Here is a 16871-nt window from a genome sequence, read left to right on the forward strand (position 1 = left end):
CCTGATTCTAAGTATTTTTTTTTGCTATATAATTACAAATTTAAATAAAAGTGCTAAAGAGGGCAATATTTTCACTGTGTCAATCAGTAAAATATAACAGAGGCATTCCCTGCTCGTAGCAATAAAGAGGTTAAATAATTCAAGGCCATGCATATTTCACAACCCATTTTTTTTAGGGCCCTTTCACATGGGCTGTCCGTTCAGGCTGACCTGATCGAAACCTCCAGTCTTCACTATGGAGCGGCGGATGTCCACTGACACCCGCGGCCATCCACTCATGTCCTGTCTGCCAAAACCAAATGGATGAGGGTCCTATTTTACATCCGTCCAGTGGATCGAATGGAAACGGATAGGTGGTCCGTTTCCATTCGATTTCCCCATGGAAGAGAGTGGGACTGTGTCTGTACAGTGGAGCGGACACAGACCTGCCATCCGCCTGCTCAGTGGGGATCAGCGTACCGATCCCCAGCTGAAAAAGCACAATCGGCTTTACGGAGGCGCCCGTGTGAAAGGGCCTTTGTTTTCCTCTGAATTGGGTAAGAGATCTGAAGACTGAAACTGTTTCACATATAAATACTAAGAATTCCATTATTTTTCTTGTTGCCCTTAACAACGAATCAGTATTCTTGTATAGCTTTTAGGCCAGAAGACCTAAATGACAGTTGGGAGTGAATTGGTTGTTATGGGCAACAATAGTTTTTCCTGTTAGCACATTCTTAATGCGTGGTATGTTTACACCTATTTCTGGTTGCCTTTAGCGATTATTAGGTTTACCTATTAAGGCAGGGATATGCAATTAGCGGACCTCCAGCTGTTGCAGAACTACAAGTCCCATGAGGTATAGCAAGACTCTGAGGCCCCGTACACACGACAGAGTTTCTCGGCAGAATTCACCGAGAAACTCGGTCAAAACCCGGATTCTGCCGAGAAACTCTGTCGTCTGTACAGTTTTGGCTCGATGGAGCCGCCGAGGAGCTCGACGAGAAAATAGAGAACATGTTCTCTATTTTCTCGTTGTTCTATGGGAGAAGGCGTCCCGCCGAGCTCCTCGGCGGCTTCATCCCAAAACTCGACGAGGAACTCGACGTGCCATGCACGTCGAGTTCCTCGGCCGTGTGTACGGGGCCTCACAGCCACAAGCATGAAACCCACAGGCAGAGGCATGATGGTACTTGTAGTTTTGCAACAGCTGGAGGTCCACTAATTGCATATCCCTGTATTAAGGCAATACAAAGAGTAGTAAAAAAATTGAAAACAAATGTAGCCCAAAGCAACAATCAGTTTGTAGTTGACTGTGTGATGTGTGCAGATTTGCTTTAGAAGATGATTTGCAATTTGTTGCTAAAGGTTACTGCATCTGGCACATCCTTTGCTCTCTTTTACTCTGTAAGGAATGTTTATAGTTAAATGGTATTTTCTTTGTTCACCCTTTCGACAGTTCCTGTGTTATTAATCAGCTGCAGCTACCTAATTATCTTTATATTCTGCTGCTAAATATTTTATATTGTTTCCCTTTTATAGAAAACCCGTTATGAAGTTTATGTGAAACTCCTGAAGGAAGGAGGCAAAGAGCTTTTGAGCAGTGGTGAAAATGACAACTCTGGCCTGAAGAAATCTCATTCAAGCCCATCTCTTACTCAAGATTCATCACCAGCCAGTGCCAAGGTCAAGCGTAATGTTTCGGAGAGGAAAGATTACCGGCCAGAGACACCCAGCATCAAGCAAAAGGTTACTTAAGAGGCATGGGATGACAATAAGCTGGAAGTCAGTCAGCAAGAGCAGCAAAATATATTGTCTGTCACAATTGTTACTATCTGTGGTTCATTCAAACAACAAAATGAGTCTGTGACTGACTGAAGCTTGATAGCATTTTCTATTGCACATTCCTTCTTGCTGTTGACTGCTCACTATGTTGTAGATGTCTTTGTTCCCAATCTGCAGAGTGTGGTAGTTTGGCTTATAACACCTCATGCACTGTAGATTCAGTCCAGCGCTGAAAGGTTTAGCAATTAATGCGCCTTTTTTTCATAGGGGATACTTATCTGGACAACAAAATGTTGTACCTGCCCCAGAGTCCACTGCTCTTCACCTTCACATCAAATATTTTTAAGTTATATTTTTTAACCTAATTTATACAGCAGATATTGGTTTACTGTAATTGACCTTTCTTTTTTTTTAACTAATTTATTGTAAACCCAGTTTTAAATGATTTGTACAGACAAGTTTGTGCTGGAATTGTAGAGGGAATTTGTGGTAAAGTGTGGGCCAGTGCAAGTTTTGGTATCTTAAATGCACCAACTTTATTGACACTAGACATATAGACAAATGCACATTTGAGCCTGAACAGAATAGGCCATTTAGTTGCTGCAGGACTTGTATTAATATTGTTTTAGTCTATGTAGTTCTATGCCGTCTACCCAAAACTAGATGGCGCAAACACATTCAATTTCAATCTTAACAAGGATTTTCATGTGTGTTAGACATTATTCCAGGCCAATCAATTTATGAATGTACTGTACAGTTTTCATCTCAATCATTAGGAAAAAGCCGTATACACAATTTTAGTTCCTGAATTTATTTTTTGTCAGTTGCAAATCAGAACTGCAGCTATCCGCTTATGTTTGTCTAGGTATGTTTTTAAATGACATTTAGACATATAATACATCTCTGCCATTTTGAGGCTTATTTAGCAGGTAAAAAAAGCAGTGTGTCAAGTGCAGTTGCTCATAACAATCAATCAGAAGTATTTTCTCCGTAAATTGAAATCTGATTTGTTATTGTCAATTACTTTATCACTGCTTTGCTGAATAACGTTGGTAGACTTTATATTCTTTCATAATTGAAGGACTATACAAACAGCAGAAGATTCTGCAATATACCGTCAATTGAAATTCTCATTTGCTTTAAAAATAATTCAGCATTTCTACTTCTAATTATAGCGCATTTTATTTGCACTTCTGCTCAGAGGGGGTTATTTACTAAAGTTGGAGAGTGCAAAATCTGGTGCAGCTCTACAAAGAAACCAATCAGCTTCCAGATTTAATTTCCAAAGCTTAATTGAACAAGCTGAAGTTAGAAGCTGATTGGCTACCAAGCACAGCTGCACCAGATTCTGAGTGCACCAGTTTCAGTAAATCTCCCCCGTAGTGTTCTATGATAGACATACTGTATATCGAGCACAGGTTATAAAAGAAGCTGTAATTTACAGGCATGTATTATTATTTTTTTTCACCAACTCAGAACATTGTAGTTCATTCAAAATGAAGGGTATAAAGGAATCTAAAGGGTATAATTACTGATGGATCACAAAATACTGGAGCATAACATCTTGTTTTTTTTTAATAGCTATGGGAATTTCAGAGAAGGATAACAGATGAGAGGCCAAGACTGCCATCACTTTAGTTGATTATTTTGAAATGATGTGCAACAAAGTGATACTTTGCATTATACAGCTTCCCTACACAGCAGTTTTTTTGTCATTTACAGTAGATGCTTTTTTTTTCAAATGCTTGTACATTTTTAAATTAATTTTAAAAAGCTACATTTATATGCATAAGTCATATACCTCTAAATATGTATAAATGTACTGTTTGGAAGATATGGCTAAAGTGAAATAAATATTGCATAACTAAGCATGATTAGGTCATCCTTAGTGTTGATAGCCTTACGTAACAAAAGAAGATTTTAAGTCTGAAGTGGATTACCAGTCTTAAAGTGGATGTAAACCCCATTCATGAAATTTAAGCTGGGTACATATATATGCAGTGTTTTCTTATGCCTCTTCAAAGCCCTAAGTCCCTTGGCTTTCTCTGGCTCCGTTCTTCTGTTATCAGCATGATAACCTCTGACAAGTTCTCTGTCAACTCTGTGGGCACTATAAATAGATTAACAGAGAGCTGGGCTGTTCACAGCACAGCTCTGCATTTTTTCTGCCTATGTAAGAGGGGGTCTGTGCCTTTCATTCAATCATCTGTCTCACAGTGTATGGCCAGAATCCACACCCACAGGTGAATCAGGCACTTGCTAAACAGTATATAAAGCTGAAGACAGCATATATACATGTGAAACGTATGTAGGAGGATTTGTTTCATCCCTGTGTATCATCTGAGGCTGTTCACTTCACTGGGTATATGTGAGGGTTTACACCCACCTTCTGGAGTCTATCAAGGGTTCCCAGGTTGATAGGCTCCTGACCATTGATAGGTTTCAAAGCACATTTTGATATGTACTTCACATTTTCACTAGCTAGTGCAGTACATTGGAATGTCTTCAAACCCCTCATGATCATTAGACCAGACCTTGGTACAATGTTACACTGTTTGCTGTCCAGTTTAGAGAGAGGCCAGTAAAAATGTACCTGTCACTGTTCTAACATAGGAGTTCTGCAGAGCTAGGATATGTAAGTGCCCAAACTACAGATCAGCATTAAACAAATAGCAAAGATCTAGTTAAGTCTAGTAGTTAAATGTGCATTTTTTAAGTAAAATATAATTTCACAATCAAGAAACACTCAAATGTTAGTCTTGCCAGAAAAACATAATTAAGAAAATTATACATCTATTGAAGTTCAGCAGCCTGTAATATATTTTACTCCTCAGCCCAGAGCCAATGGTACTGGCTATTTGATTAATGAAACAGTCTTTTCCTGCTCAGCAGCTTAGCTAACTGCTTCTTTTTGTTTCTTAAAGCACATAGAAAATGAACTGTTGAAATTGCAGCCCTCAGCTGCATTAAGTATTTTTTAATCTTGGATAAAGAGAAAATAAACACATCTGAGGAAATATGGGTTTAGGAAGTAGTCAAGGTAATAACATATTTAACTACTCGGGCTGATTAAAACATTTTACAGTGAAAGTAAAGTCCTGAAATACTCACCTCCACTCCAGCAATGTGACATCTACAAGCTCCCTCTCCGGCATAGACATCTGCCCAGCTCTTTCCAGGTGCTGGGTCTTTGGCCATTTTGATTGCCCATCCCCTGCAACAGCTTATAACATCCACCAGGTAGGAAAATAAATAGGTGGTATTTTTGGTATTGGGGAGCCTATGACTTTTATTTTCTTATTGACAGTGCAGGTGTTTGACAATTGGCTGCTACCAAAATTGTCACATGGTGATGGGGGGAGTCTAAAGTCCTGTGTAAGCTCTGACTAGATTTATCCAGAGCTTCTTGTCCTTGCTCCTCGATGAAACGATGAGCGAAGAAAATGATAGGCTGCTGTGGAGTTTGGCAGGTGAACCTGTTGATTTGCAATGACACAGCTTCACTTTTAGCTCTATATCTTAACAGTAGAAGAGCCAAAAGTTTAAAGCCCAACAAATAAGAATTAATTTAAACCTATTTTTACATTACAAAAATGGATATCAGTTGTGTACATCTATAGATGTGTGAAAGCCACATACCATGTCAAGGTTCTTTTGCACATTGTGCTTGTACTCTAACCTATGGAGTGCTCCAACACAGACTTACCCAGGGCAGCTGAAAATCTCTCATTTGAGTACTAATAACAGTAAATGGAAAGTATGACAAGTAGCTCAGTTTATAACTAGGTGCAAGTGGGAAGGACAATACACTACTTTTGCATGAGACAAAATTCCCTAGCATGTGAACTTATTAACCAGAAAGGGATCCTAATAAAGACCCATATTAGCAGAGGTCTCAGTTTCATACATTTACAAATATATGTGAGCACCACAAATTACATTAGGATGCCTCTAGAAAGTGTAATCATACTCTAGTCTACGGGAACACTTATACTGAGATGCATAAAGCAAAAAAGAAATTGACAGCCGATATCCATATCTCCTTAAAGGTATGACAACACAAGGAAGTTCCGGGCTTGCTGAGAGTGCCTGGCATGTGTACCAAATGTTAGCATTTAATATTCAGCAATTTATGTACCGTAGGTGTGTAAAAAGGTACTGATTATGTAAAAAGCATGATTTCTGTAATGTATACATTTTGATCAACGTCAAACTATGATATTAAAGTAAACCTGTGGTTTATTTCAGTATGGTAAATTGACTGCTGAAGTGTATTTTAGGCATCTCCATGCATGTTTAATTAATTTATAGTGTGCCCCAGGATCTCCAAAATCCAAAGTGATTTTTTTTTATGCAAACTGCCACCAGTGCTTTTATCCTCCTGCTCCATGTGCCTGCCTGTTGGTTAATATCACGGTTGCCAATAGGTGAGTACAAGGGAACAGATGCAATAGAGCAGGACTATACAGTCTCTGGTCACAATCTTCATAATATAGTGCCTATTAGGGTACTATGGAAATAAACTGAACATTTATGCATATACATGGAGGTGTCTGCTCTATACTTTAGCATTCATTTACAATGCCTCCCTGTGCAGGCCTTCTAATATGTCCAGTAATATTGAACAGTTAACATTAATACTTTCATTCAGGGAGATAATAAAATAAACATTTCTGTATTTAGCTTAAAATGGATCTTCACTCTCCCCATCCCATTTCTTTTTCAAATACCTGCATACCTTTTTTGCAGGTTCTGAACATTTCAGATACTCGCCCACCCAGTGGATCCAGCATTGTCCTGCAGAATCCTCACAGAATTCTGCCCCTGCTCAATCAAACGCCGCCATCTTCTTGTATGACGCAATCGTTTTCAGATGCCAGGCCTCACAGTGATGTGCTGCTCCTCCTTTCTTAATGAAGGACTATGCATCCTGGGATATGCATCCCAGGAAGCACAGCAGGCATTTTACAAATCATTTGCCTAGACAGGTAATGTGCATTGGGAAGGGGACCAAACTCTTTACGTTAAAGTGTGCTCTGTCTGTAGAGAAAGGGTGGAGAGGAGGGAACATAAATCTGAGGGTGAAGATCCACTCTTAGCAAGTTGTAGGGTCCTGTATTAATTGTAGCCTGCAAGAAACAAGTAATGTTGATACTTTCAGTACAGATGGGAGACAAACTAAACTAGGAAATGATATTAGTATTTTGTAGTATTGATAAAGTAATATAAAAAGCCTGTATAGTGAAAGTATTGGTGCTAGTTCAAAAAATATGCTTAGTGACATTGGGAGGGGGAGGGGGGGGGGGTGTACCTGACTGGTCCTTTAAGCTATTTCAATTTATATGGCATCTCATAACTTGGACAGTTAGTAAATGTTGTATCGTATAGATAGAGTTTAGAGTTCAACATTATTGCTACACCACCATTTCAATTCCAATTACATTGTCCAGGATTTTAAGTTGGAGGCTGATGTGTATATATAAGAGAACTGTTGATGCAAAGACCTGTAAAAACATGGCACATTTTTCATCACAGACAAAACGTCATTCCTCCTGTTTATTTTTATATCTTGTATATAATTGAACTTTACCAAGGTACATATTTATATATATATATATTAATAACCTAAATTACCAGTACAGCTAGTTTATGATCTATAACCCATAGGAATTAGGAAGGACTCATTCTATTCATTGTGACAATCTGTACTATGTATAGACGGTGATGTGCATACATGTAAAGCATAAGTGTTGTTTATGATGATTATTTACTTTTTTGAAAGGTACAATCCCTCAATAGTTTTACATTGGGGTTTATATATTGTTTAAATGGTACTTATTTTCCTGATTTTATACTTCTTATTTTATACTGTGGTGTATATACAATACATATACAGCTTCATTTAAAATTTTCTCTTAATTTCATATAACCTATAGTTTTTGAATTATTTGTTATTTTTTCAAACGTAATACTCCTTAATTGAAAACAGTGCTTTATTATAGAAAAGTATCTAAAATGCTCAATCTTGACTGGCGTTTCCCTGTATATTGCACTTAAGATAAGGTTTAAGGATTAGTCCATCCCAAGTAATTTCAGTTAAATTTGTGTGGCAGGCTTGTGGCCCCTGTGTGGTCTAGTCTCTGTCATAGTTCCCTGCTGTGCCCATGCCCATCTTGGAAGCTGATCTAACAGAAGAACTCCCAGGCATTTCCACTTTCTGTTGCATTCCACGCAGTTTTAAGGCCGGGTTCACATATGTGTGACCGCTGTTCCCAGCATGGGGACCTGTGAGTTTCTGTTCACCGGTTCAGGTGCAAATCAGGTCTGAACATTTGCCTGAATTTTCACCTGAATCAGACCCAAACATGCACAGGACCCTTTTGGAATGTGGATCGTGGCCTCCCCGGACCTGTGTGAACCAGCTTCACTGAGAGCTGATCACATTCTCATGTTATGCAAATTGGATGCAAGCGCATCCAATTTGTACATATGTGAAACCAGCCTAAAATAAGGTAAATTGTCACACAGGGAGAGTTGGACACCGCCATAGTTGCTGCAACAGGTGCACAGATTTCAGAATGCAAGGGCAAATGTCTTACCTCTCCAATGTCTCCTCTTCTGTAAGACATTATTAATTACAGTATTGATAATATATTGACCAGACTTAGCGGTTTGGTGAATATCCTACAGTTACACAGAGTTAAAAAATAAATATGATTTCATAAAGGGAAATCCAGTTTTTTGTTGTATTCCCCTTTCATTGAAATATGAACAGAAGCGATCAGACCAGTCACAAAGATAGCAAAAACATTACATATCATTGTTCAAAATTGCCTATTCCTGCATTAACTTTTTATATAAAAAAAAAATCTTAGGCACAGATGGTACTTGTCTGCATTTTCCATATTGTAAAACACCACAGAAACTGTCTGCCATGTCAAACTACTACTAACGCAAATACGATTTTACATTCAGTTAAACAGATAACACATAGCTGCAATCATTTTTTATAACTTAAAATTTTCATGGTGCAGTTCATCATCTCACTACCGTGTAGGCAAACAGCCAGGCCCGGATTTACTCCCTTTGCCAACCCAAGACCGGGTCCTTCAATGCCGCCCCTGCAGTACAGGGAGGACATTATCCGCCTGGGGACTTTTTTGGCAGGACACTGAGAAGCAGGGGGGGGGGGTGCTGACATTGAGAGGCGGGGGGGGGGGGTGCTGCTGCTGAAAGATTGAGAAGCGGGGGGGGTGCTCACCTCCTCTTCCCTAAGTTTTCTCTCCTCCCACCATCCGTGACATGACAGGGGGGAGCTCCCGAAATTAAAGTGAATGTGTCCTCTCCTCTCAGTCACAGTGCCGCCCCTGCACCCACTGCCGCCCCGAGGCCTGGCCTTGTTGGCCTTGTCTGGAATCCGGCCCTGCAAACAACAGATTGCATTAAGAACAAAATGTGATAAATTCTAGACAGTGTGATGTTTCTATGATTAGCTTCAATATTTATTCATATAACAGCATACAATCAATATTAAATGATGATATATACTGTACATAAACAACGTGGACCCTTTCGTGCCTGAAACTCATATTTTAAAATCTTTTAATATGTGGATAGAACACTATGGAAGTCTGTTACTTTTAAGGAAGTTTTTGCATTTAGATTGACCTCATGTTCCAAATGACCTGCTAACCCATGACTACAGAAATGTTGAATTACACATTTTTATTAGGACGTAGACAAGTTATTGTAAATATGATTTAAATATTTTGTAGTTGCAAAAGCCCATTCCATGCTGGCAGTAATAAATGTTTTCTATTAGAAACAAGAATAGTTTTTCTTTTAAACACTTTTGGTCAATCAGGGCACATTTGGGCAGGAATACACACAATTTATATTCTGACATTAATGTGTATGGAGAAGGCCTGTGTGTGTGTGTGTGGTGTGAATATTGCTCTACTCCATAGACCTCTTTGATAGATTTAGACTACTGCTGCACGTGCTTTCATGTATGCTCAGCATGCTGAGACCATAGTATATTACGTTCAAGGGGAAAACTGGTTCATCTTGGTAAAGGGAGCAACAGGTTGTCAAATGTTTTTCATGGGGCTTATATTAGCAGAGTTAGCCCAGGTTCACACTGGACTGCGGGAATGAAGCTGTGTGAGTTCAGCTGAACTCGCACAATTTCACTCCCGCTGGCAGTCCCGATTTCGGGCCGCGGTTACTGAGACATCTGTGCAGGTTTCTTCACAGATGTCAATGTAAATCGTGGGCCGAAATCACAAAAAGTAGTACAGAAACTACTTTTTGAAATCAGTGCAGCGCCACTGCTGCGGCGTCGTACCAATTAGGGCGGTTCCATTGCCGGCAAATGCCGTCGATTTGACATGCAATTTGACGTGTCAAATCGTACCGATGTGAACCAGGGCTTATGATTATATGGGTTAATGATATTTCCACATCACACTCCACTCTGTTTTGAATGCTAATTGTTTCGTTTAATTGCCCCTTACAAGAAGCCTGTACAAAGAGAAATATAAAGGCTACCTTTGCCTTCTTCTAAAAATGCTACATACCTGACGGCCCTTATTTTTTGAGTGACTGTCCTGGAACAAGAGTGCATCGAATGAAGTCAGAAGGTTTTATCTACATACCTGTTCTGGGTTAGTCACTCAGAAAGTATGGGGGCTAGTGAACATGACAGCTAGGCAACTAGCATTTTCAGAGGCAGAGGACGCCAATGGCAACCCCTGTTTTCCTCATACCTCAGGAAGTATGAGGATAACCCATAGAATATGCCTTTTAAACCAAAAGCCCCCTTGAGTTAGCACTTCACTATTTACATTGGCTGCCCACACATTTATTGATGATTTATTTTTAGTATATGTTTGCACATCATGGACAATTTACATTCAAGCACTGTTTTATCCCTCACACCTTCTCCCTAACTATCTGGCAGCAGCTGACTTTCAGGCATAAATAAATTTGGCACACAACCAATATGTTTTACACATGTAACAAGGCATTTGCATTACAAAAAGATGTACTCAAAAATCCCCCCCCCCCAACAAAAAATAATAATAATAATATATTGCAGCTAACTGGTCCCTTTTTTTTTTGGTGAGTCAGCCAGAAACACGCATCTGTTTTAGGGTGGCTAAACTCACTTCTTCACCATATTTCTGGAGGAGCACCATGGCCACATTTGGACAGCCCCATTGTCAACCTGTTGGAAAAAGGCAGTTTCAGATTGACTAGTAGATTTGGATGGGCTTCACATAAGTGACTAATAAATGAATGCCTAGCTACAGCTAACTTGTTAAGCAGTTACAAAAAAAGTTTTTCTTTTTGGGATAAAGGTTTTTAACTAAACAAATACAAGCTAACTGTTGTAACCCCTGCCAGTGTTAGATGGTTTGTCTCAACCCTCTTACGTAAGATGACCAGATTTTTTTAATAAAATCTGGGGACATAGAGGACAAGACTGCATAATACAACCCACCTACAACAGCTACACTCTCCATGCAGCTGCATCATCTCTAACCCCTGTTCCCCCACTGCCCCCCACCTGTGTACAAACAGACACCCCCCCATCTGCTCACCTCCTGGTCTCAGCCCTCCACACAATCAATTTTTAGCTCTGCCTCTTCTCCACTGAAGAGCAGCAGGAGCATCAGTGGAATCGTCCAGCAGAGAACATCAGCATCTGAGCCACAAGGCTGTTTCTCAGCCAGCATGGGATAAATCCATGCACAAAACCGGGGACAGTGTCCTCAGTCCAGGGACGTCTGGTCACATTTGGTGTACTCTAACTGCCACATTTGGTGTACAATTTGGTCTGAAAATTGCAGACTTGTTGGACAGATAAACAGGAAAAATAAAAAAGAAGGTTAATGCATCTACTACGTCAAGATTTGGTAAGCTGCAGTTACATTTTTGCTTTAAGTGGCTTGTCAGTGCTCTTATTTACAACATGAAAATAACAGCACTAAGACAGGTCAGATGTGAAGTAGTAAGTCACATTTTATTCTCGAGGCTGCTTCCTTTAAATATGTGTTAGCTCATGTCTCCTTGCCTAATTTGATAAAATTAATGGGCTGGTTTGTTAATTCACTTTTTTAAGATTGATGTACGCCATGTGTGGCTGTTCTAGATGTTATAAAAATGCCAACTTGCAGCAAAGAAAATTGCTCTTTTTTTTTATAGTAGCATTTCTATTTCATGACAAGCTATGATGGCTAAGCACACGCTAAATGTAATAGGTGTACATTTCAAATTGAATCTAGAGACAGTGCTGGGTTGAAAAGGTTCAGTACATGGCACATTTGAGAGATTAGAGCTCCTAGATTCACTAATCTGGAGTTCCTAAGGTACTTACGTTTATTCTTGTTTCATACGGAATTTTTAAGATGATCTTTTTACAAGTTTTTAGACAAGTTTTAAAACCTCACAAGACTATATGCACTCCTAATTTAAGTTTGTAAAGAGACCAGACTTCTCTCTAATATAGTTCCCCATGCAGCACAGTTGCTTCGTACACAGAAAAATAAGAAATAACCTGAAATGTTGACTTTGTTAATGCTTCAGACTCCTTATATGCTTTAATTTGCCAGCTTACTAAATACCTGATGTGTTTTATTGCATTGATTTGTCTAGTGTCTATATTTAAAATTAGGATGACTTGAAGGGATGCTTCCCCATTGATAAAATAATCAGCCTTGCTTAGAATGAGCTCTGATAAACGCTGTCTGATCTAGTGAATGGACTGCAACTCTAAATGCGAAATGAATGCAAAACTTGTTTGCAAGGCCATTTTGGACAGCTCAGCAGAAGCAAATGATCGGAATTAAAGCACTAAAAAAGAACTGATTTTGTCAACTCCAACAGTAATCTGTGCAGTCAAAAGCCCATTGTTAGCACCTGCTGAGTTGCAGGTACTGCTACTGAACCACAGCAAAACACATACCATCCTTTATGGGTTCTACTTCTAAAGGTATCAATATTCTTTTTGGAAAAAAAATCATCTTTTGTAAATCTAGTAAGTTGATATAAAATTCCCCAAACTTGCTTTAAAATGTGAAAAAATATTACCGGTAATACTGAATAATAATTATTAAACTGGAGAGGAAAAATACTAATTACTTAAAGCGAAGTTCCGGCGGAAAAAAATTATTAAAATTCAGCAGCTACAAATACTGAAGCTGCTGACTTTTAAATATGGACACGTACATGTCCTGGGCACCCGCGATGTCGTCTCTCGGGTGCTGCCGCCGCCACCTTTAGTAAAGGAATCAGGAAGTGAAGCCTTGCAGCGTCACTTCCTGGTTCCTACTGCGCATGTGCAAGTCCACTGGTCCCTGCTGTCTTTTGGGACCTGTGTGTCTCCCAGAAGACATCGGGGGGCGGCGTAGGTGCCGGACGTGGCGTAGGTCACCGCGATCACTGCAATGATCTATGCCCGAAAGTGGGAGCAAATACCTGTATTACACAGGTATCTGCTCCCTCCCCCCCCCTGAAAAGGTGCCAAATGTGACACCGGAGGGGGGGATTCAAAAAGCTCCATTTAAGTTCCATTTTTGGGTGGAACGCCGCTTTTACAGACATCCAGTGCGAAATGTGTAATTGGGCATTTTACATTTTTGATGAGTATACAATACATAGAACAAAAATGATGGTACACAGAGCAGAGTCCAGTGTTTATGTCATAATGCTTTCTAATATGCAGGACAGTAGTCATACCTGTTCACACTGCTGCATTGGTATTGGTGGTTTCTGCATGTTAAAAACGAATTTAGTAATCTGTACCTTGTCCACACTATAAATATTAAGGTATCAGTTAACAGAAAAAAACTGCCTTTATGCAAAATACCCCTTATCACTTTAGATATATGGTATTTAGTTTAAAATCGCACTATAGTTATAAAAAAAAGTCACATATACTGTACAACTCCAACTGTATCGTATGAGAAAAGCATATCTTTTATGAAAAATTTGCATTTTGTGAAGATTAGGAGCTATTGGTCACTCTATGGGGGCCTGCATTCAGGTAAAGCAGGGAAGTTAATAGCTCTGAAGAGTCACTTGAATGGTCCCTCAAGATCTACACAGACTACATGACCAAAACTATATGTGGGTATTAAATACATACATACATAGAATGGGACTTTGAATAGACACCCAAGTAATCACAAGTTATTGGGTACTAGAACTTCAGATGATTTCTGTGGTTTCAGTAAATGGTGTTTAGCTCACAAAGATCACAGTTGCTTGTTCATTGCAGATGAAATAACTGACCTTATTTATATGTATAGATTTGCTGGGGGAGGGGGGTAGGTTATTGTAATATGTTAGAAGATTATTAGAGGCTAGTGGAGGCATACAACTGTGGATCTATGGGATCAATACAAAGAAAGGAAAATGCATCTCCTTTAGCTTTAGTTCAGATAGCAGATACAACTTTTGGGTATTTTACAGTTTATAAATTATATTTATTGCTGTTTTCTATAAAAGAGGTGTTATTTAGATTTCTGGACCCATGCATGGCCTTGAACTGAACTAAGAATTGTAGTAATGGGAGCATTCATTTTGATGTGGGGTGGAGTGAATGAGGCTAAATATGTCTGCTGATATCACATCAAATAGTTGGTATTTAGTAGTGTGTGAAATGCTTAAATGTTTGGTACATTAGAGCAGACGTTCATATTTAACTTTTATAGAACAGCTTTGAAAATGAATACAAGGCTTTAAATGACCTGGTTTATTTGCAGTACTCATTTGCCACATTTAAAACTAGGGCCATCTTAAGGCCAAAGTGACTAAGGGCCTTTGTTGACTGGCCTTTGTTTAATTTAAAGGGGTTTTGCTTTCCCATACGAGTCTTTGCAAAATGCAAAACCCACTTAAAGCAGGTCAGGAGACGGTCACTTGCAGGTCAAAACGCACCTGTCAATGAACACTCAATGATCTCAGATGAGTCTCAACCTGATGTCAAGTTGATGCCATTGACATAAAGCCCAAAGTTGATTGACACAAGCCCTAAGGCCCCAAAAGCTGGTAAGGCCCCAACAAGCAGAACATTTTGCTTGTCATTGTTCACTGAGTAGGGTCTTGAAATTGGCAGATTTGACTCTAATGCCAAAGGCAAAGTGATTAGGAGCAGCCTTGCCTTCTCTACAGCCTTTGTTAGAGGCTACAGCTCAGTCATCATTAGAGAGATGAAGATTATCTGAGACATGAACCGATGTTCAAGATCACAGGCTTCAGATGCCAATTTCTAGACAGCAGAAATGGAATTATATATTCCAAGTATCAGAGATGGCATTAAAAATTGACTGACCACAGAGGCTAGAGTTATGTGTCATAATTTGTCATATATTTAGTGACAGTAGGACCGGTGTGATACTTTTTACTGACTTTAGAGGCTGGAAGCATACCGGGCGATAAGAAATATTACACAGACCCAAATCTTTTCTTGCCTTAGACAACATATTGTGTCGAGACAGGTCTGGTTAAAAGGGCTTGTTGATGTCGTGCAGACTTACAGCTATAAACTTGTAAACAAAGGTGACTGCTTAAGCTTTAAATAAGTCACATCTCTAAAGAGCTAGAAGCTTGTTGCTTGTCTTTTCCGATAAGTTATTTTAGGGCCCCTTGGTGATTGCAACTAAACCTCCATTAACTGCATTGTGTCTAAGAGTGAGAACGTGAGAATCTTAACAGGTCACACAGTCAATTCACAAGATAGCTGTTGTTTTAATAAAAGATTTAACAAACCAAGTCTCTTAGTGGATTTGCTTCTGTAACTGTCACACATTTTTGTCAACCTTTCAGCATTTGTTATTTCTCACCGGTCTTGCAAATCAAGACCGTTGTACATTCTATTTTACATTGCAGAAGACCAAAAATATATTAGTAGAGATTTGTTTTTCATTATTGCCCCCTAAGATGTACAACAGTTTTGGGAAAATTACATAAAAATGTGTTTTGTCATTAAAAGAAGATTGTTTACTACAGAAAATCAGATATTCACCCAAAAGGATTAATTTGTTCCAGTAATTGGCACAACCAGTGTTTTAAAATGATCCTTAGCCAAGATATGAACATCCAGCACAATATAAAACTTCTACCAATTACTATATATTTCAAGTTTCAGATTCAAATTAATAGGGCACTGGCAGTGCAGCAAGGAAAAGGTAGAGGTGGAAATTCACAACCTTATATCTTTACATTAGCATCACAGAGATAAGTATCATAATACATATATCACCTTTTGCCTAATACAGAATTGGTAGTTTTAGCTAGAGGTTACATTATATATTTATCATTGTCTATTTTAATTTGTCACAAACTTAAGCAAGCATTTGATAAAAACTGCATAAGCAGAGGTAACCTTTGGAGAAAACCAAATTTTGAAATATCCATAACATTTTGAGACATGGACTGCTGATGTTATATGCAAATATAGATTTGTCTTGTAAAGAAATAGTTTGACCACACCCCTTTCTAACTCCCTGTTGGTCAGCAAAGCCACCTATCACATTAAAAGGCCAAGGGGAGGATAGGAGGTTGAGAGGGAGCTTTTACAGGAAAATACCAGATTTGTATATTATGTCAGGATCTACTGATCACTTTATATTTGCAATTTATAATTGTCAAATCTGTTCCCACGGAGAATAATCCTCAAAGCATTGTGTATTATAAGGTACTTAAGGGTTGGAGTTGAAAAAGACTGCTTTACAAAGCACCTACTCCCAGGAGATATTCTACATTTACTCATATTTGTTAGCCTAGCAAGAACTACAAGTTTCCTTTAACAATGAAAAGCCCTGAGAGTTTCAAGTCATCTTTTCAAGGAATAGTTTCCCACAATGGAGCTTTGGTGTATAATTGTATACCTCTAATAAAAGATTGCACTAGATTGAAGGTAGCAGGAGAAAGTAATTTTCACACTTCTTTCAATACATCACAGTTGACAGTTTTGTGGTGGCTGATTGCTTTGACTGGCCTTGTGAGACATGAAAATATAAGCCTGAATTTTGTTTCACAATATCGAGTTCTAGTTAAGTGAGGACATGACACGAGTGCAAAAATAATAAAGCTGTATT

At 38.9% G+C, this 16871-nt stretch overlaps 1 protein-coding gene across 3 annotated transcripts in view; it reads left to right on the forward strand.

Annotated features, from left to right (window-relative positions):
- The window catches only part of PSD3 (pleckstrin and Sec7 domain containing 3), a 703925-nt gene extending 701363 nt beyond the window's left edge, over positions 1 to 2562 (forward strand). For all 3 annotated transcript variants that reach the window (XM_040325286.1, XM_040325291.1, XM_040325297.1), the window contains one exon: positions 1522 to 2562. In XM_040325286.1, coding sequence (XP_040181220.1) covers positions 1522 to 1737 — 216 coding nt within the window. In that variant the 3' untranslated portion in view covers positions 1738 to 2562. The remainder of the gene's footprint in view (positions 1 to 1521) is intronic.
- The last annotated feature ends 14309 nt before the right edge of the window (positions 2563 to 16871 follow it).

Source organism: Rana temporaria, chromosome 1 (genome assembly GCF_905171775.1).
Source record: "Rana temporaria chromosome 1, aRanTem1.1, whole genome shotgun sequence".
Classification (NCBI taxonomy): domain Eukaryota; kingdom Metazoa; phylum Chordata; class Amphibia; order Anura; family Ranidae; genus Rana; species Rana temporaria.